The sequence below is a fragment of the Leguminivora glycinivorella genome, chromosome 14 (assembly GCF_023078275.1).
Source record: "Leguminivora glycinivorella isolate SPB_JAAS2020 chromosome 14, LegGlyc_1.1, whole genome shotgun sequence".
NCBI lineage: Eukaryota > Metazoa > Arthropoda > Insecta > Lepidoptera > Tortricidae > Leguminivora > Leguminivora glycinivorella.
This window is the reverse complement of record NC_062984.1, coordinates 20,824,661-20,848,811: the sequence shown is the minus strand read 5'-3', so window position 1 is coordinate 20,848,811 and position 24,151 is coordinate 20,824,661. Positions and strand designations below refer to the sequence as shown.

Below are 24,151 nucleotides of genomic sequence, written 5' to 3'. Positions count from 1 at the left end.
ATCTAAATAAAATTTCCAAATTGAAAGGGGCTCCTTTATATTTTAGCATTTTCGCTCCTGTAGCGTCTACTAAGAATTGACAGAAAAGTTCGCTCGCTCCCCTTTTGATAGGATCTAACTTCTAAGTTTGGCGACCCATCTTTTTAACTGCGCAGTCGTCAATTATCATTAGATACCGGTTCGGCAGCCGAATTTGCCCCGTATATCAATATTAGTTGCCTATAAAGGTGAGTGATAACCGCGCATCCGCGGTCTTTATAGGCTGTCCTAATGTAACTGGAAGTAATCGTAATTTATTGGTAAAGGTGTAACTTTTTCACATATTTTATGTACTTTACCTAACTTACTTATTTTTTTTAAATTATGGACTGATCGGCGATTGACCCTAGTCACACCTGATGAAAAAGTGAAGACAGAGTCTGGAGCTCACCGATTCAGTAATAGACACCGATTATATGGGACACGTTTAAAAATTATAAATTACCTTGGACTAAATATAAAATTCGAGTTATATTCAAAGTGTCCATAATGTCACATACAATGAAAATATGGGAAAAGGTGATAGAGAGACGCCTGAGAGAAGAGAGTGAAATAACACAAAACCAATTCGGGTTTATGCCGGGAAGAGGTACAGCAGACGCCATTTTTGCACTTCGCCAATTGTGCGAAAAATACAGGCGCGCAAAAAGGAACCTGCATATGGTGTTTGTTGATCTCGAAAAGGCATACGACCGCGTACCCCGAGAGGTTTTGTGGTGGGCTCTGAAAGAGAAATGCGTGCCTGGGAAGTATGTAGAGCTAATACGGTCAATGTACAGTCGATGTTGTACACGCGTCCGGTCAGCTGCCGGCACCACCGACAGGTTCAGTGTCGCGGTGGGCTTGCACCAGGGATCGGCTCTAAGTCCTTACCTCTTTCTCCTTATTATGGACGCTTTGTCGTCGGACATACAGGAGGAGGTACCCTGGTGTATGCTTTTCGCTGATGACATTGTGCTTGTTGGTGAAGACGGGCTCGAGGTACAGAGCAGACTCGAGAAGTGGCGGCAAAAACTAGAGAATGTTGGCCTGAAGATCAGTAGATCAAAAACAGAACATATGTTTTGTGATTTCGGCGGTCTCTCTGGTTTTGCTGCCATAGAACTCGATGGTATTTTATTGCCAGTCTGCTCCAACTTTAAGTACCTTGGTTCGCTCGTACAGTGTGATGGCGATATCGACCGCGATGTGAAAAACCGTATTAGCACGGGGTGGATGAAATGGCGACAGGTCACGGGAACCATTTGTGACGCCCGGATGCCTCTTCGACTGAAGGGCAAAATTTATAAATCAGTCATCAGACCTGTCGTCATGTATGGATCAGAGTGTTGGGCCCTAAAGGTGACGGATGAAAAGAGATTGCACGTGGCAGAGATGAGAATGTTAAGATGGATGTGTGGCGTGACAAGAATGGATAAGATAAAGAATGAGTATATCAGAGGAAGCCTGAAAGTAGCACCGATTGTTGAAAAAGTAAGAGCGAATCGACTAGCATGGTATGGACATGTAATGCGGAGGGATGAAAGGCATGTGACGAGAAAGGTATTACGAATGAATGTGGAAGGTGGTGGAAGTAACGGGAGGGGAAAACCGAAGAAGAGGTGGATGGACTGTGTGAGACATGATATGGAACTAAAACAAGTTAATGATGAGATGACGAGTGACAGAGATGTATGGAAGAGAAAGACATGCTGCGCCGACCCCAAGTGACTGGGATAAGGGCAAGAGAATGATGATGATTCAAAGTGTCCATAACAAAACTTAAACAAATACGGGCCACTGAACTAGTAGGAAACCGTATAATTTTTAATGTTTTGTTAGTAGATTCTATATTATCCCGATGTCTCGCTAAAGTAGAACTGAAGAATACTTTAAATTTTGCGATCTATCTACATCTCAATCACTGTCTTGAAATCCTTTTCTTAAATTATTAAGAAGGGTAATTACTTTAAATTTTATTGGTTGTGTTGTAAACTTAAGATGGTTTCAAAGCCATATAAGTATTAACATTGCTACAAAATTTAATTACAAAACACAATTTAGCTTCTAAAACTCAGTAATCACCAACGTAACCTAATATCAAACTTTACGTACAAGGGGTAAGAAATTTGACTAATTCCTAGCTAGACATGTACGGAATGCCTAGCATGAGCTGGGCCAGTATAATTCAGATCATGTGAACAGTTGGAACGGAATTCCGTGAGGAGAGTAACTGAATACCCGGACGGTTCTTGGGCGAATGTTAGTGTATCATATTGTTTTGGAAGGTGACTACGAAATTTCTAAACATAGGTATGCAACACAAAACGAATCATCATCATCCTCCTTGCGTTATCCTGGCATTTGCCACGGCTCATGGGAGTCTGAGGTCCGCTTTCACAACTAATCCCAAGATTTGACGTAGACACTAGTTTTACGAAAGCGACTGCCATCTGACCTTCCACCCGAAGGGTAACTAGGCCTTATTGGAATTAGTCCGGTTTCCTCACGATGTTTTCTTTCGCCGAAAAGCGACTGCCAAATATCAAATGACATATCGCACATAAGTTTAAGCAACACAAAACGAATATAACAAACTAATTATTATAATTAATGTGGCTCTGCGATCCAAAGAGGATCTTGGCCTCTAAAACGAGAGCACGCCACTTATCCCGATACTGCGCAGCTTTCTGCTAATTATTGGCTTGTAGCTGACGCAAATCCGCATGGTACTGGACATGGACTCCCCAGTGCTATCTGGGCCGACCCATCGGGCGGCACCTAGTTATATAAGTACCTAATATTCTTCTTCTTTTCATCCTGTTACCCACTGCTGGGGTGTAGGGCTCGAATCATATTTCTCCATTTACTCCGGTCATTGGCAGTTTGTGTAACCTCCTTCCACCCCATGCACCTTGAGCTCCTGCTGAACCGAGCGACGCCAGGTCGATTTAGGGTGGCATGGTTTGCGCTTTCCGGATATATTCCAGGTGAGGGCCATTTTGGATAGGTGGTTATCAGGTTTTCTGAGGATGTGTCCAATCCAATGCCATTTCCGTGTCTGGATTTATTCGTGTACGGGTGCTTGTCCAGTTATTCTCCATAAGTGAGCGTTTAATGCAATTAATATAATTTATTTATAAACACTATATAAACTGCCGCGTTGGAGGATATGTTCAGAATGCTAGACTGGGCGAGACGTGGCATAAATGTGAATGGCGAGTACATCTCACATTTGCGATTTGCTGATGATATCGTCATCCTGGCTAAAACCCGGCAAGATTTACAGGAAATGGTGCAAAGTCTAGCTGGGTCTTCGCAGCGTATCGGTCTTAGGATGAACTTAGATAAAACCAAGGTTATGTTTAACGAGTACGCTGATCCGGGACCGACCGCAGTTGATGGAATCTCGCTCGAGGTTGTTCTAGAGTATGTCTACCTAGGGCAAACTCTCCAACTAGGTAAGAACAGCTTCGAGAGAGAAGCCAACAGAAGAATTCGGCTGGGCTGGGCAGAATTCCATAAGCTTCGCGGAGTCTTCTCGTCACCCATCCCACAATGTCTCAAGTCGAAGGTCTTCGACCAGTGTGTCCTACCTGTAATGACCTACGGTGCCGAGACGTGGGCACTCACGGCTGGATTGGTCCACCAATTCAAAGTCGCTCAACGAGCTATGGAGAGGGCTATGCTCGGGGTATCTCTGAGGGATCACATCAGAAATGATGTGATCCGTCACAGAACCAAAGTTACCGACATTGCTCACCGGATTAGCAAATTGAAGTGGCAGTGGGCTGGTCACGTTAGTCGCAGGACAGACGGTCGGTGGAGCCGAAAGGTTCTTGAGTGGAGACCGCGACTCGGTAAACGTGGTGCAGGACGCCCTGTGACAAGATGGAGTGACGACATCCGCAAGTTGGCTGGTGTTGGCTGGATGAGATTAGCTGAAGATCGGGAGCAGTGGCGTGCATTAGGAGAGGCCTATGTCCAGCAGTGGACGAGGATAGGCTGATAATGATGATGATGATGATTTATAAACACAAAGACACTACATGGGTGCCCTGTCGGCACGGCTGATAGACGCATTCGGCGACCCAAGGGCTGGCGCTTACCTCTCCCAGCGTATATCGCTGGCAATTCAGAGAGGAATTGCGACGGGTTTTCTTTTTTTTTTCTTTTTAAGACGAAAATTATAGAATCATGTGCCACGAAATGGTCACATCAGAAGTCACCAGCGCTGATTTTCCGTAATTTATATTTGCTTATCGAATTGACTTGAATAAGTGCCCCTGTGACCTATTTGCTGAATATTTGCTTGAGTTTAAAACAGATTGTTCTTGATTTAGATTCAAAGAGCAGAACAGAAGGCCTTCATCCTAACAAGACGATATTACTGTTGAATAACGAAAAGTGCTGACAAAAGGGAAAATGTAGAACGAATGAAATGAAATAAAGTTTGGCATCTGTCATATTGATGTTCATTTTGTAACGTGCAAATATTACACTGAAGAAGATAGGAAATTGTGCGTTTTTCCAACTGTTTAAACGGTAACAAAATGCTGCAATAATTAGAAGGGTTTTGGTTGGATTCTAGTATTTTTCTTTCTTTGAAGAGTGCATAACAACAACGGTTTCGTAATTTTGTTAAGTTCAAAGATACAGATGCGCTGGTGGTCTAGCGTTAAGAGCGTGCGATTTTCAATCCGGAGGTCTGGAGACTCTGGAGGCTCGTACCAATGAGTTTTTCGGAGCTTATATCCAAAAATGTCATTTGATATTTGCCTGTCACTTTTCGGTGAAGGGGAAAATCGTGAGGAAACCGGACTAATCTCAATAAGGCCCAGTTACACTTCGGATTGGAAGGTCAGATGGCAGTCGTTTTCGTAAAACTAATGCTTACGCAAAATTTTGGGATTAGTTGTCAGAGCGGAATCCAGGCTCCCGTGAGCCGTGGCGAATGCCTTGATAACACAAGGAGGATGATGATTAAGTTCAAATCTATACTTCCATACTAATATTATAAATGGGAAAGAGTGTGTGTCTGTCTGTTTATCCGTCTTTCACGGCAAAACGGAGCGACGAATTGTCGTGATTTTTTAAGTGGAGATATTTGAAGGGATGGGGAGTGACATAGGCTACTTTTTGTCTCTTTCTAACGCGAGTGAAGCCGCGGGCAAAAGCTAGTAATAAACATTCCTTCGAGTAGTTCACAACCATAAAATCAGATTTCGTAAATATTAATATCAAGCCACACAGACCCTAATTTAATTCCAAACCAATCTGTAGTTTAAATCGGTGTTTGAAAATGTATTTTGGCCGTAGTCGGCCGTAATCAGTTTAGGCGGGGCGGGACGTGCCGCGCCTACTAGTGCAGTCAGTAAACTGTTGAGCTATCTCCATTGTCTTCTAAGGAAGGTATTCCGTACATTTTTAGGGTAAATTTTCCCGAAGGAGTAGCCAATAAAGGTATCTTAACCTTAGCTATTGTTTAAATTCCACTTTCATTCAGTTTTGTACAATTATAAAATAAATAAAAAAAAAAACAATTATTACTACATATATAAAAAAAAAGGTAGGATACCTAAAGGAACCCGTTCCGGGCCATGCCGGGTCCAAAGGTCCCCATCACGCTAGCAGCGTTACCCCGCTGTATGGCGATGGAGACCTGTTGGACAAGCCATGACTCGGAACGGGGATCTTTTGTTTTCTCCCTGAGGCGCTTTCCGATCTCTCGGAAGAGTTCACGCGCCTCCCTTCCCCAGGGCCCGGCTGTCTCAACCGCGAAGGGCACGAAGTCATAAGTGGCTTCCAAGGCAGAGTACTTCAGGCGTTTGTTTTTGGCGGCAGTCTCTGCTGCTGAGCCTGCCGTCTTAACTGTGTGTCTGATATGGGATGCAGCAAATGTACTCACACACGTTGCATCCCATATAAGACACCGCCCTCTCTGCCAAGGAACCAGCGTCAGCCCGTCGGGACGTTTGCCATCGGTTCGAGACAAACCTGGCGGTTCCAGGAGGCACGGAACACTTACCGAGAGCATCGCACGACGAATTATTTCGTTTATCGAGTGGTGCCTGGGGAAACGACCGGCGCAACGTAGGCAGCTGAGTCCGTGGTGGCCGTTCTCCTCAACTGACGCCCCACAAATGCATCGGTGAACATTGCACACCTTGCTCCCTAGCCTTAAGGCCACTGCGATTCTTAGGGAATCGTTGTCCAGCAGTGTCCCCAGTTGAGGAGAAGGCAAGGCATGTAGCCACGCACCCGACTCAGGCTTGGAAATCGCCTTGAGTCGCGCTAGATCGTATCCCGAGGCACCAGCCTGTAGGTTAGTTTGACGGAGCCTGCACAGGATATCGTCCCAGCCCCTCTGAACAGCCGGGTTTTCCGGCCGGTCGTTGGAAGGGCATAATGTGGCCCATTTGGCTAAAGCATCGGATGCGAATGGTATACAGGTGTCGGTGCTATCTATAGCTAGTATACGTGAGACGAGGTTAGCTGAACCGAATGCTGAAGCCAAAAAGGCCACCAGGCCGATATCCTGGACTCGACGAACACCTAGACCACCGTAACGCACGGGTAAACTTGCCTGAAGCCACTGATCTCCGCTCAAGCTTACGTTCAGCACTGATTCCAGGATGAGTTTTAGAGTGTCGTCGTAGTGTTGTACAAAACTGAATGAACGTGGAATAAACCATTTTTAATTCCACTTTACAGATTTAGTTCAAAGACGGTAAACCAAATCTTGGTACTAAATTAAGGCGGCCAATCAGCTTTATAGTACACTAGCTTTTACCCGCGGCTTCGCTAGCATTAGAATGAGATAAAAGTAGCCTATGTCACTCGCCATCCCTTCAGTTATTACCACCTAAAAAAACACGTCAATATGTCGCTCCGTTTTACCGTGAAAGACGGACAAACAAACAGACACACACATACTTTTCCATTTATAATATTAATATGGATTTTAACATGAAATGATACCTACTCCCTAAGGCTCCGACAATTACGTTCATAATCAGTGCATTAACCAATAAAACCGTTAGATGAAACATTAACCAATCACAAAGTATTCTATAAACGCATTAGGCTGTAATTGCATCGCGTTTAATTCCCTTAATGTGAACTGAGTGCCAAAGCAGACTGTAATAACAATTCCTGTCACAATGGTTTATAAAAACCAATGTACTGTGACCCTTAGTTCTATATTAGCTGTGAGTGACGCATGTATACTGGTTTATCTAAGTATTCGGATAGATGGCGCTAGGTGCAAGTGGAATGACAGCTCAGCCTGCCTAGGTGAAATGATAACTTGACGCTAGACGCGCATCAAAACGCAGTCTGGCTCTGTCGCGCCAATACATAAGCGATAGAGATAGCTATCGTCGATAGCGATATTATAGTAAGCGTTTGTGCATTTGGCTACGTGCCCTGATCCGATTAAGGTTCGCTGAAAACAATACATGCACCTGCTGAGATCTAAGCGTCGGGTTTCGCGCTTCGTGTTTACTTACAGTTCAATACATTATCAAAGCAACTGCTTTCAGAATAATGCGTTAGTTTGTGCTCATGTAAGTAATAGTATTTTATACAATCGTGATATAATACAAAGCTTTTCAGTCGAGTACCATGTTTAGGCCACGAAGCTTTGCTGAGTGGCCTAATAGTACGGTACGAGAGTGAAAAGCTTAATTATATCACTATTGTATACAATTCTTTTTCTACGACTCATCATCTTCATCATCAATGGACGGAAATATCATCATTCATGCAAGTTAAAATTAATGTTAATAGCGTCGTTCACCGTTGTATCAACATCGAATTACCTAGCAACCGAGTGTTTGTAATAACCGTCTCTGATTGGCCGATAACGCGACAGATAAAAAGAAAATGTGTTTCAGATGCCGACAAATTTGCCAGGTATCGCAAATTAGTATAGAAATTGTATGATGTTCTATTTTTGAAATTATTAAAGTTAACTTAAAGTCAGCTATAATGAGATTTCATATATTATTATAGTTGAGTCGGAACTGCCGTAGAGTACCCAACACTGAAAAGTTAGCACTTATAGTTTAGTCTGTGGTGTCCTAATTGACAGATTACAGTCGACGAGTAGAAAAATATTATTACTTGCTTTTGCATAATGTGATTTAAAACCTTTTCACCGCGAAAAAAGATACGCAATATACCAAAACTACCAAAAAAGCGGGAAAATACGCTTAAGTGACTCCTGGCCCCGTAGCCGAATGGCATTTCTCCGACGCCAAACGAAAGCGATACGCCGCTGGCTCTGTCGCGCCAATACGCAAGCGCGATAGAGATAGATATCTACTAGCGCTTCGTTTCGTGAGCGTTTGGTGAGCGATTGTGCCATTCGGCTAGCCACCCTGTATTCTGCAATGTTATGACTATAGGGTGTTAATAGGCGACGATGAGCGCTTCCTATCAGACGGCTCGTCTGGTTGTTCGCTTAGGCACTGGTCCCACCGCGAACTAGTAAGCTATGAGCTATCGGCTATAAAAACGAACAAAAGATAGTCGCTCCCGTGTAAATAAAAGATACACGGCGATGTGCCCTGTGTGGTGACGGGTTAAGAATTTCACCACCCCCTTCATTCCCGTGGGTGTTATATTTAGAAGGCGACTGTGGGATAAGGTTTAAATTGCCAAGAGTGGCCCTGAAGCTTTAGTAGTTTCATGTGCTCTGCCTACCCCTTTATGGGATACAGGCGTGATTGTATGTATGTACACGGCGATGTTTATAGTTACTCGCCCAGCGGTGAGCTATCAAAATCGCCGTGTTATTTGCACGGGAGTGCTTATCTTTTCTTCGTTTTTATAGCCGATAGCTCATAGCTTACTAGCTCGCGATGGGACCAGTGCCTTATGGGGTGAAAATTAAGAGTAACTTATAAACACCTCTTAATCAATGATTTTATTTAATCGTATGGCGATATGTACAAATAGGCAAAATAAAAGATTATAAAGCAACATCCAAGTCTAGTTGCCTTAATCAATGATGATACTCTAATGAAAACCGTTTATGATTTAATTTTCTCGTATGTCTTTCCCATCACGGAACAATGGTGTTCCGGACCTTTGGGAGGCGTGCGCGGGGCCGAAGCCAACGCGTAGAGGCCCTTTTAACACTTTAATGAAATCTAAGGGGTACACCGAGCGGGTGTTGCCCTTTCCCGTATCATAGGACACACGCAGAGGCAACACCCGCCAGGGTGTAAGGACTATTTGAGAGTTAATGGAATCTAAAATGAACTGGGCTATTGGATGAAAGTGATGGATACTGGGCTATGGGATAGGAAACCGGACGCCTGCCTAATAAAATGGTATCCAATTTTATTTCTGGCAGACGGTGACTCGTCCCCACAAGATGGGCCCTTGTGTGTTATTATTAAAAATTTCATTTGTCAAAATGTACTGTGCGACACAATCGGGTAAAAGTACAAATAAAATTAACAATTTATTACACTGTATATTTTTAGAAATTAATAGTAAGGTACAGCGGGCCAAATGTAACTAGTTCATATTTTCATGTTTTACAATGTTTGCATTATTAAATAAAGTGTCCACCGAACTCAACATCATAGTGTAATAATGGAAAAAAATGGATCAGTTACAACTGTCCCCCAGTCGAGATTTTCCCCGCTGTACCTTACTGAAAATATACCCATAACATCGGTAATTTTAGCTTCCACAGAACCCGTAACATAATTTCGCTGACTTCATTAAAGCTTATGAATTATATGAAGTTCCCGTTTTCAACCAGGATTAATTTTAATTGGAATATTTGGTTCCAAATATTCGATACAAAGACCCTTTTGAATAAGGTAATTTATTCTAGCAACAAATAAATGTGGTGGCAAAATGTTTTCATCGTATTAAAGCTATTGTTTAGTGTGTACCTTGTAGATTTCGCTTACGCCGAATGGATAAAAAAATATTTCAATTTTAAGTAAAAGTTATCTAACTCCATTTTTTATGTCCTATACTCACCACCGTTAAGAGGTTCGCCCGTATTAGGTTTACACCCTGTATTAATCGTTGTCTGAGTACCCACAACACAAGCCTTCTTGAGCTTACCGTGGGCCTCAATGAATCTGTGTAAGAATGTCCTGTAATATTTAGTCCAGTATATTTAATATGGGTGAGGTGAAATTCGCATTTTTTAGAAAGAAACTGACCTAATTCAATAGCAATTTGCTTCATCGTTAGTCCAGTTTCGTTTTAAAGGTGCTAAGTATACTTTCGGGATTTTAATGATAGCTGTTGAAGAATTAAATAAAGGTATGAAAACGCTTTATAATAGGCGAGACGACTATAAAAAACTAATTAGTCCGTCAGTTAGATTATCAAAAAAATTGAGACACGATTTTTTTCTTTTTTCTCAAAAACGAAAAATGACGATGGTACAGTGCGTTGAAGTTTTGCGTGACGTCATGCCTAGGTACACTTAAGTTTACTTAGAAGTGACGTCACAAGCCCCTACTCCGGAAGTTTGATGCTCTATATCTTTGTATTTTATCATTAATTAGAAAAAGCGAAAAATATGTGTTCAGTATTTTTTGTCGATCTGACGGACTAAGCATCAGAATGCCACTTTTTTTTACGTAGTCGTCATCCCTATTGGCATTATAAAATTCCAATCTATTACCTATTTCAAATGTATCAAAATTATTTCACGCAAATCTCAAGCCATTAAAATCGTTTAAATTTACCAGGTTTGTATTTCAGCACAGCGTACTTAGCGAAGTGTTCCATAATTCCGCAATGTTCCAGTTGATTTCCATTTCTGCCCATTTGCTGCACTGAAAGTGTATGGAAGACGGATTGTCCGTACAAACGTTGTCCTCATTTTCCTCCCAGAATATTATGGAAAATATTTCTAGACGTTCTTCGATATTCAGAGACTGTACAGTCAACCAATTGGAACCCTAGGCCACTCTACAACCATGTCAAACTGACAAACAGTAAAAGATTTCTTACAATCTGATTTATAACGTCTGTCAAAGTTCTACAGTGGCCTAGGGTTCCAATTGGTTGACTGTACGTGTATTGATCTCTTATTAATTGTAGTAGCTTTTTACTTTAGTTGAATTTGTATGATTTATGGTAATAAATATAATGTAATCTTGACATGTAAAAGTGTACTCTGTGGCCTATTTGCTGAATGTTTCGATTTTTTTTACAGTTTGATTAATTTTAAACATAGCTACTTCGCATCAAATATTAAATTTCTAAATAACCAAATATCAAATATGTTAAAACATTAACAAACAAACCTACCGCGACCTAGTGGACCCTTTATGAAACAACTAAGAAATATAAAGCGTTCAGGCAAATTATAAATTTAAATAGATATCGTTCGAGAGCTACGATGCCACAGAAAAACACAGACAGACAGACAGACAGACAGACAGACATACACACAGACAGACACGTCAAACTTATAACACCCCTTCGTTTTTACGTCGGGGGTTAAAAATTAAATGGACGGTGTTATAATTACAATAGGTAGCTATTTTTTATCTTTGTAATTTCGTATTGTATGTGAAAAGAACAAATCGAAAAATATTCAATAAAATAATTTGATTTGTACCTTTAGTGAAAAATATGTACGTTCATTAAATTCTGTAAAACTATTCCAATAACGTGGAATAATCCAGGGAAAAAATAAGTACCCTGTTTGTATGAACGGCCGTTTTGAGCAGTCGACAGTCGTCCCCTTTCTAAAATATCTTTCGCGCTCGCAATGACAGTTAAATGGTATGAGATCTCCCGACATTCCGTGGGAGGTGAACTCTGAACAAAGTTTATTTTCTGTAAGCGGTTTAAGTCGCGAGGTGGCGAAAGTAGACAGGTGAAGAGTCTGTATTCTTTTCGGTTACTGTGTGAGGGGAAATACTCGACGCTGTTGAACCAGCATACTCGTGTTAATATAACCTAACCACAAAATTAAAATTTTGAAAAAACCCCCGACTGCGACATAGTAGACCGATTTTCATGAAACATGGCTAAGAACACTCCCGACTAACTCAGCTTTCAGACAAAAAAAACTAAATCTAAATCGGTTCATCCGTTCGCGAGCTACGATGCCACAGACAGACACAACCACAGACAGACAAACAGACAGACAGATAGACAGACAGACAGACGGACGGACGGACGGACGGACGGACGGATGGACGGACGGACGAACGGACGGACGGACGGACGGACAGACGGACAGACGCACAGACAGACAGACGGACAGACAGACAGACAAGCGGACGGACGGACGGACGGACGGACGGACGGACGGACGGACGGACGGACGGACACGTCAAACTTATAACACCCCTTCGTTTTTGCGTCGGGGGTTAAAAAAGGACCGTTCAAACTTTGCATAATGACTCTTGAGATCATAATGAACAGAGTCGACTGTTCACTCAGCTCAGATCACTTGGGTGAATTAGGTAAACTATAAACTATATAGGTAATATTTGGCTGTTCCATAGAAATGAGCGGCAACATGACAGTCGAAACTGTCGAAAGGAACGGTCAAATTTTTTTTTTGCGATTTCAGCATTGGTCCCATAATAACAGTTATTCATTATGATCTCAAAAGTCATTATGCAAAGTTTGAACAGTCCTTTTTATTTCACCCTGTATAGAAAAAAACCGGCCAAGAGCGTGTCGGGCCACGCTCAGTGTAGGGTTCCGTAGTTTTCCATATTTTTTTCAAAAACTACTGAACCTATCAAGTTCAAAACAATTTTCCTAGAAAGTCTTTATAAAGTTCTACTTTTGTGATTTTTTTCATATTTTTTAAACTTATGGTTCAAAAGTTAGAGGGGGGGACGCACTTTTTTTTCCTTTAGGAGCGATTATTTCCGAAAATATAAATATTATCAAAAAACGATCTTAGTTACCCTTATTCATTTTTAAATACCTATCCAACAATATATCACACGTTGGGGTTGGAATGAAAAAAAATATCAGCCCCCACTTTACATGTAGGGGGGGTACCCTAATAAAACATTTTTTTCCATTTTTTATTTTTGCACTTTGTTGGCGTGATTGATATACGTATTGGTACTAAATTTCAGCTTTCTAGTGCTAACGGTTACTGAGATTATCCGCGGACGGACGGACGGACGGACGGACGGACGGACGGACGGACGGACGGACGGACGGACGGACGGACGGACGGACGGACAGACAGACATGGCGAAACTATAAGGGTTCCTAGTTGACTACGGAACCCTAAAAAACCTCGGCTCGTACCAATACCGTAGTGGATACCCCCCTCCCAACTGAGGGGGGACAAATCTTCTTGAGGCTGAGGCGTAGCGTTAGAGCCGGCGTAGCTTTATTTGACGTTCATATGCGCATTGTAATATTATGCCTACTTCAAAAATAAATATTTCATTTTCATTTTTCATTTTCATTTTCATTTTCATTTTCAATGACTTTTTCGGAACTTATGTGCGAAATGTCATTTGATATTTTCCAGTTCAAGTTTTCGGTGAAGGAAAACATCGTGAGGAAACCGGAGTTATCCCAATAAGGCCTAGTTACCCTTCGGATGGGAAGGTCAGTAAAGATGTAGATATAGAGACTAGCTCAGGACCGGGAGAAGTGGCGTACTAGAAGAGAGGCCTATGCTCAACAGTGGGCGATAAAGGGCTGATATGATGATGATGGTAGGAGAATTATATCCACTATTTAAATACTTTACAATACGACCAGAATTAAAAAAAAAATACCGGAGATCATACTTATACTGGTTTTAAGACACTCAACTCAGGAATAACAGACCTGCTCTCCATGAAATATAAAGTAGCAAGAATGCGACCCTCAAGGATTCTCCGGTCTTCGAGCAGATTTGAAGAATGTTGACCTGGACGGCTACTGAATTAATGAGTATAGGACATTCTTACACAGATTCACAGTACTGCGGTAAGCTTAAAAAGACTTGTGTTGTGGGCACTCAAAGATTTACATAATGTGTCAAAATTTACAAATATTAATAAAAGGCTTCACGCGGTTTTCATCGGGTTTTAACAAGTTTTGAGTTGAATCTGCTTCCACTATAGATAGAATTTTAACACAGACGGTCATCGGTTCTTCAATCTTTTATCTCTTTTCGTAAGAGCCATAGTTTGAAATATTTTTTTTTATAATTTTATAAACATGGTAAAAAATACTTTTTATCTAATTTTTATTTTAGTAAAGTGTCTTAAATAACAATATAAAATCGACATGTTTGGTTTTGTACCTTTGACTTTTATAAAAATGCAAGAACGATTTAAATATTAAAATGATAAAACAAAAGTTATGACAAAAAAAAACAGTTTTTGAAACAATGAGCTCTGCAGCTGTGAAGTAACACCATTTTTTTTCCTAAAGAAGATGCTGTTAATTTGCTAATGATGCTATTAAAGTGTTTGCTATCCACTAGGACAGACCGGTCGTCAAATAATTCCAAAGGTTTTCACTTAAAATGGTAATTCGCTAGCGTTAGACATGCCGCGAGGCATTTTTACGAAGAGAATGTTGCTAGGATTGAAATTAACGGTATACGCGAAGTGTGCCAAGCTTGTCTAGTAACTATGTAAATAATCCTTTACATACTACGTTGTTGTTTTTTTTTGTGGTCGCTGATGGTTGGCATAATATTATAGTCAACTAGCTTTTTCCCGTGGTTTCGCCCGCGTACTAATTTAATCTTGTTTTCCCATACAAACTTTCCAATCCCTTAATTCTGAAAAATCCTTTCTTAGTGCTCTTCTACACCTTATAAGGAACCTACGTGCCAAATTTGGAACTTCTAGGACCAGCGGTTTCGGCTGTGCGTTGATATGTCAGTCAGTTTCTCCTTTTATATATGTATATTTAGGTTGTACCTACCTAAATCCCTGGAAGAAATCCCTCTATGGGATAAGTTCGCCTTTGTACTTCGCATATCAATGTATGTTATTTTTAATGTGTTTTTGTACAATAAAGAGTTACTACTACTACTACTACTACTACTACTACTACTACTACTACTAAATGTATAGGTACGTCAAGAAACGGCTCTTGACGTGAATAAGAGATCTTTGGCATGATTGATCCTTAGGACCTTAGGCACTGGTCACACCGCGCTATGAGCTATCGGCTATAAAAACGAACAAAAGATAAGCACCCCCGTGCAAATAAAAGAGACACGGCGATTTTAATAGCTCACCGCTGGGCGAGTAACTATAAACATCGCCGTGTCTCTTTTGTTTGCACGGAAGTGATTATCTTTTGTTCGTTTTTATAGCCGATAGCTCATAGCTTACTAACTCGCGATGGGCCCAGTGCCTAAGAATGGAATTAAGACATTATTGGTGTAAATTTACTCTTTTTCTTTATTCACATCTGCCTACATGCGAAATTTGAAGGAAAAAAATATTGGTAGGAGGTAGGGCATAGCGAATGATATTTCGCTTTGTGTGGTAGGGCAGCACAGCGGATATCGTCTCGCGCGAATCTAGAGCAGAGCCCAACTGGGATAGTACCTCCGCCTTACAGAAGACCGCAGCCAAATAGCACTAGACCCTACTCATAGTATTGTGTTCCTGCCGGTGAGTAAGGCTGCCAGAGCTCAACGAGGGTGCGGTGTGCTGATGACGGGAGGACTTACGGAACTAACTTGTTCCGTCTATTGTCCGTCGTCCGTAGGCAACCCGAACCCTCCTTAGAACTTGTACACTCCTTTTTGCTGTGTACTTAAACACAGCAAAAGGGAATGTAATGTAAGTACAAGTTTCTAATGGGGTGGCAACGCGCATGTGACACTGTTTGAGTTGCAGGCGTCCATTGGTTACGGTGACCGCTTTACATCAGGCGGGCCGTGTGCTTGTTTGCCACCGACGTAGTATAAAAAAAAATGGCAGACATTTCTGTTCATAAGTCTGACATCATAATATAAGGCTACTCTACTTTTTATTTTATTATTATTTATTTATTATTAAAGATAAAGATAAAAGACATTTATTCATGACGATCACATAACATGTACGGACATGTACAGACATCAAACATAAAATGGCAAAGAACAAAATGACATAAAAGTGTTCATCACGAAATGGACCCAACTCAGCATGATGCTAGCCATGTAGCCAGCGCTGATCTTCCGTAGGGCCCATTTGTGGCCTATCCCACAAAACTGCACATATTAATGCACAGTACAGGTCTTAAATCTAAGCAAGTTCCTGCAAAACTGTATATACAGTTTGACTGCAGGTATGAGTCTCTTTGTATCTCATGTTTATACTTATATTTTATTTTAATCTAACTGTTCACTTAAGTGGCACTTGCATGTATGCAAGATTGCATGTATCTAAGATGCCAAGCTAATAGACCACTTTTCAACGTCTTCCTCTTAGCTTTTCGCGTGGCGTACACGTTCTATGATGACAGCACATATTTTAAATTTTATGGCTCCTAAAGCTTCCATCATCTCGCTACTAAATGGCGAAATGCGCTTGAGTTTTGAGATATTGCACAATGTGTATTTCATATCAGGTAGTACATTTTAAACCATACGGATGTTGATATTGATACGTTTCTAATTTTTAGACATGGTTACTTATTCAGGAAGTTTGGTGAGCCTTCATTGATCCTACCTAGAACACACAAACATGTGCCAGTACCTAAATACATGAAATTGCAGGAAAAGTTACGTTGCCTGCTAATTATATAGTAAAATAAAACACTATTTAAGTATAAAACTACTGAGTTTCGGTTTCAGGGTTACAGATACTTTGCATTTGGTGTTGGCGGAATTCAGAGAAACTGTGTGTAATAAATGCCAAGAGTCTGCACTCGATGTATATATGTATGTAATAGTAGATAATAAATAAATAATAAATAAATATTATAGGACATTCTAACACAGATTGACTGAGTCCCACGGTAAGCTCAAGAAGGCTTGTGTTGCAGGAACTCTATACAAAGACTTATATACATAGAAATCATCCATGACTCAGGAACAAATATCTGTGTTCATTACACAAATAAATGGCCCTTACCGGGATTCGAACCCGGGACCGTGGTGTAGCAGGCAGGGTCACTACGCGCTAGGCCATACCGGTCGTCAACAAGATAAATATAAGCTAACCTAATCATACCAAATCTAGAAACAGATGGATATGAGAGCTAACATACATAACGCGTGTTTGAACATAAACCCTTTGAAAACCTATCATTTATCCTATTTCAAACCATAAAACCCATAATGTATGTACAGTAAAACCATAACACAAAACTCCGTAATAAAGCAACAATAAAAGAAACAAACAACTCTTAATCAAAAGATCTCAATCAAGTTAACGCCTTCGAAAATCGTCATACTATCGCTAAACCACCTACTATTCGAAATCGCCGTGGACCCCCTAATGTTACGTAACATGCAACACGCTCATTAGTACTTGTCCATTTCGGGTTCTGAGCTAATCCATCATAATCGTAGTTGACATTGCCGGCCTGGGTATAGTCAACCAAATGGAACCCTAGGCCACTCTACAACCATGTCAAAATGACAAGCAGTAAGAGATTTCTTACAATCTGATTTATAACGTCACTATGACATAGTACTACAGTGGCCTAGGGTTCCAATTGGTTGACTGTACGTAGTCAAATGCACAAACACTCACGATAATTATCGTTATCGTAGCTATAAGCTATCGCTAGGGTTCACTAATGTCTTGCAGAAACTTTTTTCGCATTTGTTTGATTCGTATATTAGTTTTTGGCCGAAGTCACGTTTGGCAGAAACACCTTACGCTTTGGCTTAAATCATTTCTCAGATTTTTATAATACTGAATGGTATATTGGCATAATGTTATTGAGCATAATTTATAGTCTTCTAGTCGAATAGTACTTTCGCAGATAATATTTGTGCGTAATATTTAGGCGGCATAGTGGTCCTTCTCCTTTCAATTCGGTTTTTGATAGCGAGTCCGACGTATTAGGGATGCAAGATACCTAACACTCCTCCTCGCTTCGCTCGTCGTCGTACCTAACGGGGGCTCTGGGGCTAATAAAGTTATACAATATTCCATTTTTTTTAACATAGTAATTGTAATTTTATTTTATTTTATTTATTTATCGTATGGCAATTAAGACTACAATACAATGTATATACAACACTATATAATAGGTAGTTCATAATCTAAATTTACATTCCTCCAAGTAGGTAGGTAATGGCTGCGCTTGCTGCGGTTTTAAAATCTTCCACTGGGCCATGGTACTTTGTCAGTGGACACTCAAGGACAATATGCCGAACAGGCCCCGTAGCCGAATGGCATTTCTCCGACGCCAAACGAAAACGAAACGTAGTCCGGCTCTGTCAAGCCAATACGCAAGAGCGATAGGGATAGATATCTACTAGCGTTTCGTTTCGTGAGCGTTTGTGCCATTCGGCTACGCACCCAGTTTGCTTTGGGCATCCGCATTTTATTTTAATATTGTTTAACTAGCTATAAAAATAGTGCGCGAACCTGCCTTAAAAATCTATATTATTTATGGTCATGGTTCTTTAATATTTCTTGTATGTTGGTAGTTTTTGCACATTGTAATTTGTCCTCAGTCACACGTTGACCACGAATGCTGTAAAGTGTTCGAAACGTAGGGATGAATTGTAAATTCATTATTCGCGAAGAACAAGATATTATTAGTAGTATCACGTCCATTAGTAGTTGGTTGTGCATTTTGACCGCATCGATCATAGTTGATTGGGAAGCTGTGCCGTGTTCGCATCAATACTCATCAAACTTGGCACTAACTTAGGTCCAACAATGCTATCTGATTTAACTTGGAAGTTGGTGTATCGTGTCTCACGAAAACGCGCGCTATAGATAATAAAGACAGGACCAGCAGGACGGCGTGCATTCTGTCTCCCCAAGTAGGCCCTTTTGACTGGCCGATCTTCTCCCATTCCCTCATTCTCTTCTTTTTAAGATAATTTGTGATATAATTAAAGTAACTGGGTACGTAGCCAAATGCACAAACGCTCACGATAATGTTTCGTAGCTATCTATCTCTGTCGCTCCCTGAGTATTGGCGCGATAGGACCATGGTAATGTTGTTTTTATTTGCAGAGCATTGCCAGTGATAAAATGAAATATAATATATCAATTACTTAGGTACCTAATAAAATGCTCAGAACGAGGAAATATCAGTCTTGTACGGTTAGCAATGTCGTCGTCGATATTACGTATATATCTTACTCGTGCCTACAAAAAATACATTGTTCAAGTTCTTTAGAGTCCGACCATGCTGTGTATGGAATGAATAGTTTGTTAACGCCTTTAATATTTCCAATACCGTTAGTTTAAGCTGTTGTTCGCCCATACCATACATAGTTTTAAGTGATATTAGTATTTAAGTCTGATAGCCACGGAGTGGTAGCCCCATGAGTCAAACAGAGGATCCGGCAGACCTCGCCGGCGATGGCGGGATAACTTGGACTCCTTTTGACAGACTGGCCAGTTTTAGCTCAAAATCGAGAAGAATGGAGGAAGAAGGGGGAGGCCTTTGCCCAGCGGTGGGACACAACAGGCTCATAATAAATAATAAATAATCATAAGACGTCTTTCCTCATTGCATGTATAAAAGCTAAGTTAGTTTTAAGAATTAAATATTTGTACGCCAAACTGAGGTAAAATAAGGATTGAAAATGAAAATGTATTGCCCATCTATTATGTACCCTTATACAAATAAATATTTTTGATTGATTGATTGATTGATTGCATTGGACGAGAAAGATTATGACAGGTAATGTAATTGTAGATAAACTTTAGTCTTGTCACAAAGTTTTTATTTATTTATTAGTTTAAACTTTATTGCACAACAAAACACTACAATTGCCGGCTAAATTAACCCGTTACCTACCGAAACCGCAATCAACTTCATGTAACAGGCATAATAAACACTTTTTAAGTCCGACGTCCGTTCCGTCATCCCCTTAATTGACACAAGGTTAGGCTTATTGCTCACCTATCTATCTGCTAGTCTTTAAAGTGACATTTCTATAAACAACACGGAACAATCACACTGACAAATCTGTATCGTCTCGTTGGGTACGTAGCAAAATGTCGAAAATCAAATGTCCGAAATATGAAATTCCGAAAGACATGATATCGAAAATCAAAATTGCTAATGACTGTACGAAATTCCTACAGATGCATTTCCTACTACACTTTTAATCGAACGATCTCATTTTCGAAAGTCAATATTCCTTTGTCCAAAATGCCTTACACCAATAATTCGAAAGTCGGTATATCTAGTTCTTAAAATTGCTACTTTCAAAAATCCTAATGATTATTTTTCGAAGCGAATTACCATATCTATTTCATGTTCAGTGTGGGGACTTGCAGGGTTCTGTAATAGTTTCCTATACGACACAACAAGCTTGAATGTCTTTATAAAGGTGTATTTGTACATTTGTACCTACATTTTAAACTTAACTTAACTAAACATACGCAAACATCTTTGGAACTTCCGCAATTAATAAATGTTAAACTTAGGCCAGCAGGAAAAATGTTGATAGTATTTTCGTACATTAGCAGTATTGTCCTTTCGGCGTTCTAAAAATAAGGCGATTAACCATAGAACATGCATCTGTAGGAATTTCGTACATTAGCAATTTTGATTTTCGATATCATATCTTTCGGAATTTCGTACTTCGGACATTTGATTTTCGACATTTTGCTACGTACCCGTCTCGTTGTGTCCTCGCTTTAACATTGTTCAAATATGAAAGTATCCGTTTGTTGTCATGCCAGCAAAAAAAAAACACTCAATAAGGGCACAAATTTCAAGATACCGAACAATTATTTCAACATCTGTCTGTTTTTATTGAGAACTATAAGCTGTTATCTACCTATACCGCAATCAACTGCATGTAAAAGCTACAATAAACACTGTTTAGGCCTCCGCCAGTCACGTTGTTCCGTTACCCTCTTGATTTATACGAGGCCTGCTTGGAATATGATTACCCGTTACGTGTCCGACGCCCTTAATGGATATAAACGTTGTGTTTAACCCACAGCACTGACATCGTGTTGTGAGGCGCTGTATAGGTAAATAAATACCTACTTGGTAAACGTAAAGTCAACTTAGAATCCTAGGCCACTCTAGAACTAGAACCCTGTCATATTCACACCGTGCTTTATGTGCTATAGATGTCAGTTTGGTTCTACAGTGGCCTATGATTCAGGGTACGTAGAATGGCACAAATTAATTACTTATTCACTGATAACTGTTCGATAAAATAACATAAAGTTTGTAACAAATATGGGAACTTTTAAGTATGTGTAACAACCCACGATTCGTTAAATACTGTTTAAGGGTCCGAGGGTCATAAAGAAAAATGTTTTAAGAAACGTACTGCGAAAAGTTCCCTACTATTCCTGTCTCATACAACGTTGTTGAGTCCAGTTGAGTCGATTACGAACGAATAAATCAAGTATTTAGATTTTTTTTTTATTATTGTTCGGAGAACCAACAGCTGTTAATACAGAAAGGTTAACTTAATTAGGTTACAAAAACCTTGCCTTGAGGCATTAAGTCCGCCATTTGTACCTTATTTTGTTGTGAAATAAAGATTAAATAAATAAATAAAAACCCACCAGTAGTATAGATATGCTATAAAGAACATACATACATACAATCACGCCTGTATCCCATAAAGGGGTAGGCAGAACACATGAAACCACTAAAGCTTCAGTGCCACTCTTGGCAAATAAGGGGTTGAAAGAAAACGAAACTGTGACATTGCAGTGACAGGTTGCCAGCCTCTCGTCTACGCCACAATTTAACCCATATCCCATAGTCGCCTTCTACGACACCTACGGGAAGAAAGGGGGTGGTGAAATTCTTAACCCGTCACCACACAGGCAATAAAGAAATATTATTGTTTCTCTAGATTTTTCATTATTATCTAATAATGATTTACTATTTTAAAATGAAGATTTTATCAATAATTTTATTTCTGCTCTCTTCGACGCTAGTTTTCACGAAAACGACTGCCGTGATCCCAACAAACAAAACATCCTTATAAAATCAATCTATAAGGGCTAAACACTCATAGTAGTTTTAAAATAGCATTCATTATGCCAGAGTTCCTTATAGCGGCTCATTATAAGAGAATTTGCCCTAATAGTACATTTACTCTTATAATTTGGCCATGTACACGTTAATAAGTCAAATTTATATGACTGCAATAAGGGTTTAAAAATATTTACTCTTATAGTAGCTCATTATAAGAGGATTTGGCCAATAGTACATTTACTCTTATAACTTGGCCATGTACACGTTAATAAGTCCAATTTATATGACTGCAATAAGGGTTTAAAAATATTTACTCTTATAGTAGCTCATTATAAGAGGATTTGGCCAATAGTACATTTACTCTTATAACTTGGCCATGTACATGTTAATAAGTCCAATTTATATGACTGCAATAAGGGTTTAAAAATATGTATTCTTATAGAAGCCATTTAAAATGCCTTTTCGCTGTATAATATTCAAAGCACTATAAAAGCTTTTGTTATGGCCAATTATTCTTATAAAAGTAATGCATAAGATAACTATGATGCTTTATGCCTCATAGGAGCATATTATAAAACGTCTATCCAGCAAACAAATTATAGCATTTTATAAAGTGTTTAAAAGAATTAAAGCAATACATTTTCTCTTATACAATATTTATAAAGGCATTATTCTTGAAAGTGTCGTATTAAAAGTTTTTATAAAACTTGATTCGTCATTTTGAAAATCCAGCGAATGTGAACAATCTGATCCCAACTTATCGATTAGTGGTTCCGTAGAGGATGCCATTATGGAATAATTATAAGAATATGCAGGCAAGCAGCAGTGACAGTAATACAGGTATATCGTTAAATGATGAATTGAGTTTGGATTTAGCTTAATAATTATAGTTTTTGTTCTTATCTAAGGTGTCTGTAGCTCTGCGGTGAAAAATGTTAAGGTATATACAGCGGGGCCGCGGGGCAGATCTCGACTGGAGGGCAAATGTAACTGGTCCATTGTTTCCATGTTTTACAATGTTTACATTATTAAATAGAGTGTCCACCGGTTATACCAGACTAGCATGCACTCGGAGGTGGCCAATTATACATAACTGAGCGTATAAGAGACTATTACCAAGGCACTCAGTTTTTTTATCCATCAGTACCTACTAATATTAATTTTTAAGATTAACTTTATTAGAATAAGTTCCAAAAGTGTATTCCTTACTTTATGGACTTTGGTCTGAAATAAAAAAAAATCTTTTATTGCGGATTATCATTGTGAATGTTGGACGATCTGAATAAGTGAATACAATGTTCGGCTATTTTAAGAAGAAACCGATTTTATATGTAGTCCTTTTGGGACTAAGACAGATTAAAATTGAGGACAAATAAAGACAAACTCACTGTTTTTAAGATATTTATTTATGTGCAACGAAACCAAACCGATACAAGTAACTTTATAAGATTAATATTTTCAGTTCTATTGCTCACGATGTTGCTGTTTCAATGAGTCTACATACTTCAAAATATTAATATATTCTTCAGAGCGCCTACACGGTGGTAGAAATTGTAATTAACCTATCAGTAAATTTCCAAAATAATAAGTAGTTTCTTTTATCGAGGTCTTCATCAAATTCACAAAAGATATATTGATTTTCGTTTTCTTGTTTTGAATTATCAGCGCCATCTTTGCTTGGTGTGATTTTCTTACAACCTAAACTATTTCCTGCGTCCTCTTCTATTTTGCATGTTTTTTGATCCACCACTCCGGGCTTATTTTTGGGTGTAAGTAATGATTGTGACTGATTTTCTCCATCAGAATATGTGCCGTTTTGTAGTTCATCTGTAATTAAAAAAAAATTATTTGAAGTCTTAGGCTAGGCTGTTTATAGTTATCGACACAAAGTCCATTGTGATGGCGGTACTGAAATCGTCTGTGGTTTTCAATAGCACTTACTTACTAAGAGGAGGAGAAGAGTTGTCATCTTCACGTCACTAAAAACGGCTGACTATGTATCCCATCCACAGATTCTGTAACAATAACCATAATAATAAATATCAAATAGAGTATT

At 39.6% G+C, this 24,151-nt stretch overlaps 2 protein-coding genes across 4 annotated transcripts in view; both read left to right on the top strand.

The window, feature by feature from the left end:
• LOC125233097 overlaps positions 1-4,415 on the top strand; it is a 183,444-nt gene extending 179,029 nt beyond the window's left edge. The window contains exons 3-4 of the mRNA XM_048138961.1: positions 3,188-3,817; positions 4,362-4,415. Of these exons, the coding sequence (XP_047994918.1) occupies positions 3,188-3,817; positions 4,362-4,415 (684 nt within the window). The remainder of the gene's footprint in view (positions 1-3,187; positions 3,818-4,361) is intronic.
• The window catches only part of LOC125233499 (brain-specific angiogenesis inhibitor 1-associated protein 2), a 473,288-nt gene that overhangs the window by 304,489 nt on the left and 144,648 nt on the right, over positions 1-24,151 (top strand). The window lies entirely within an intron of this gene.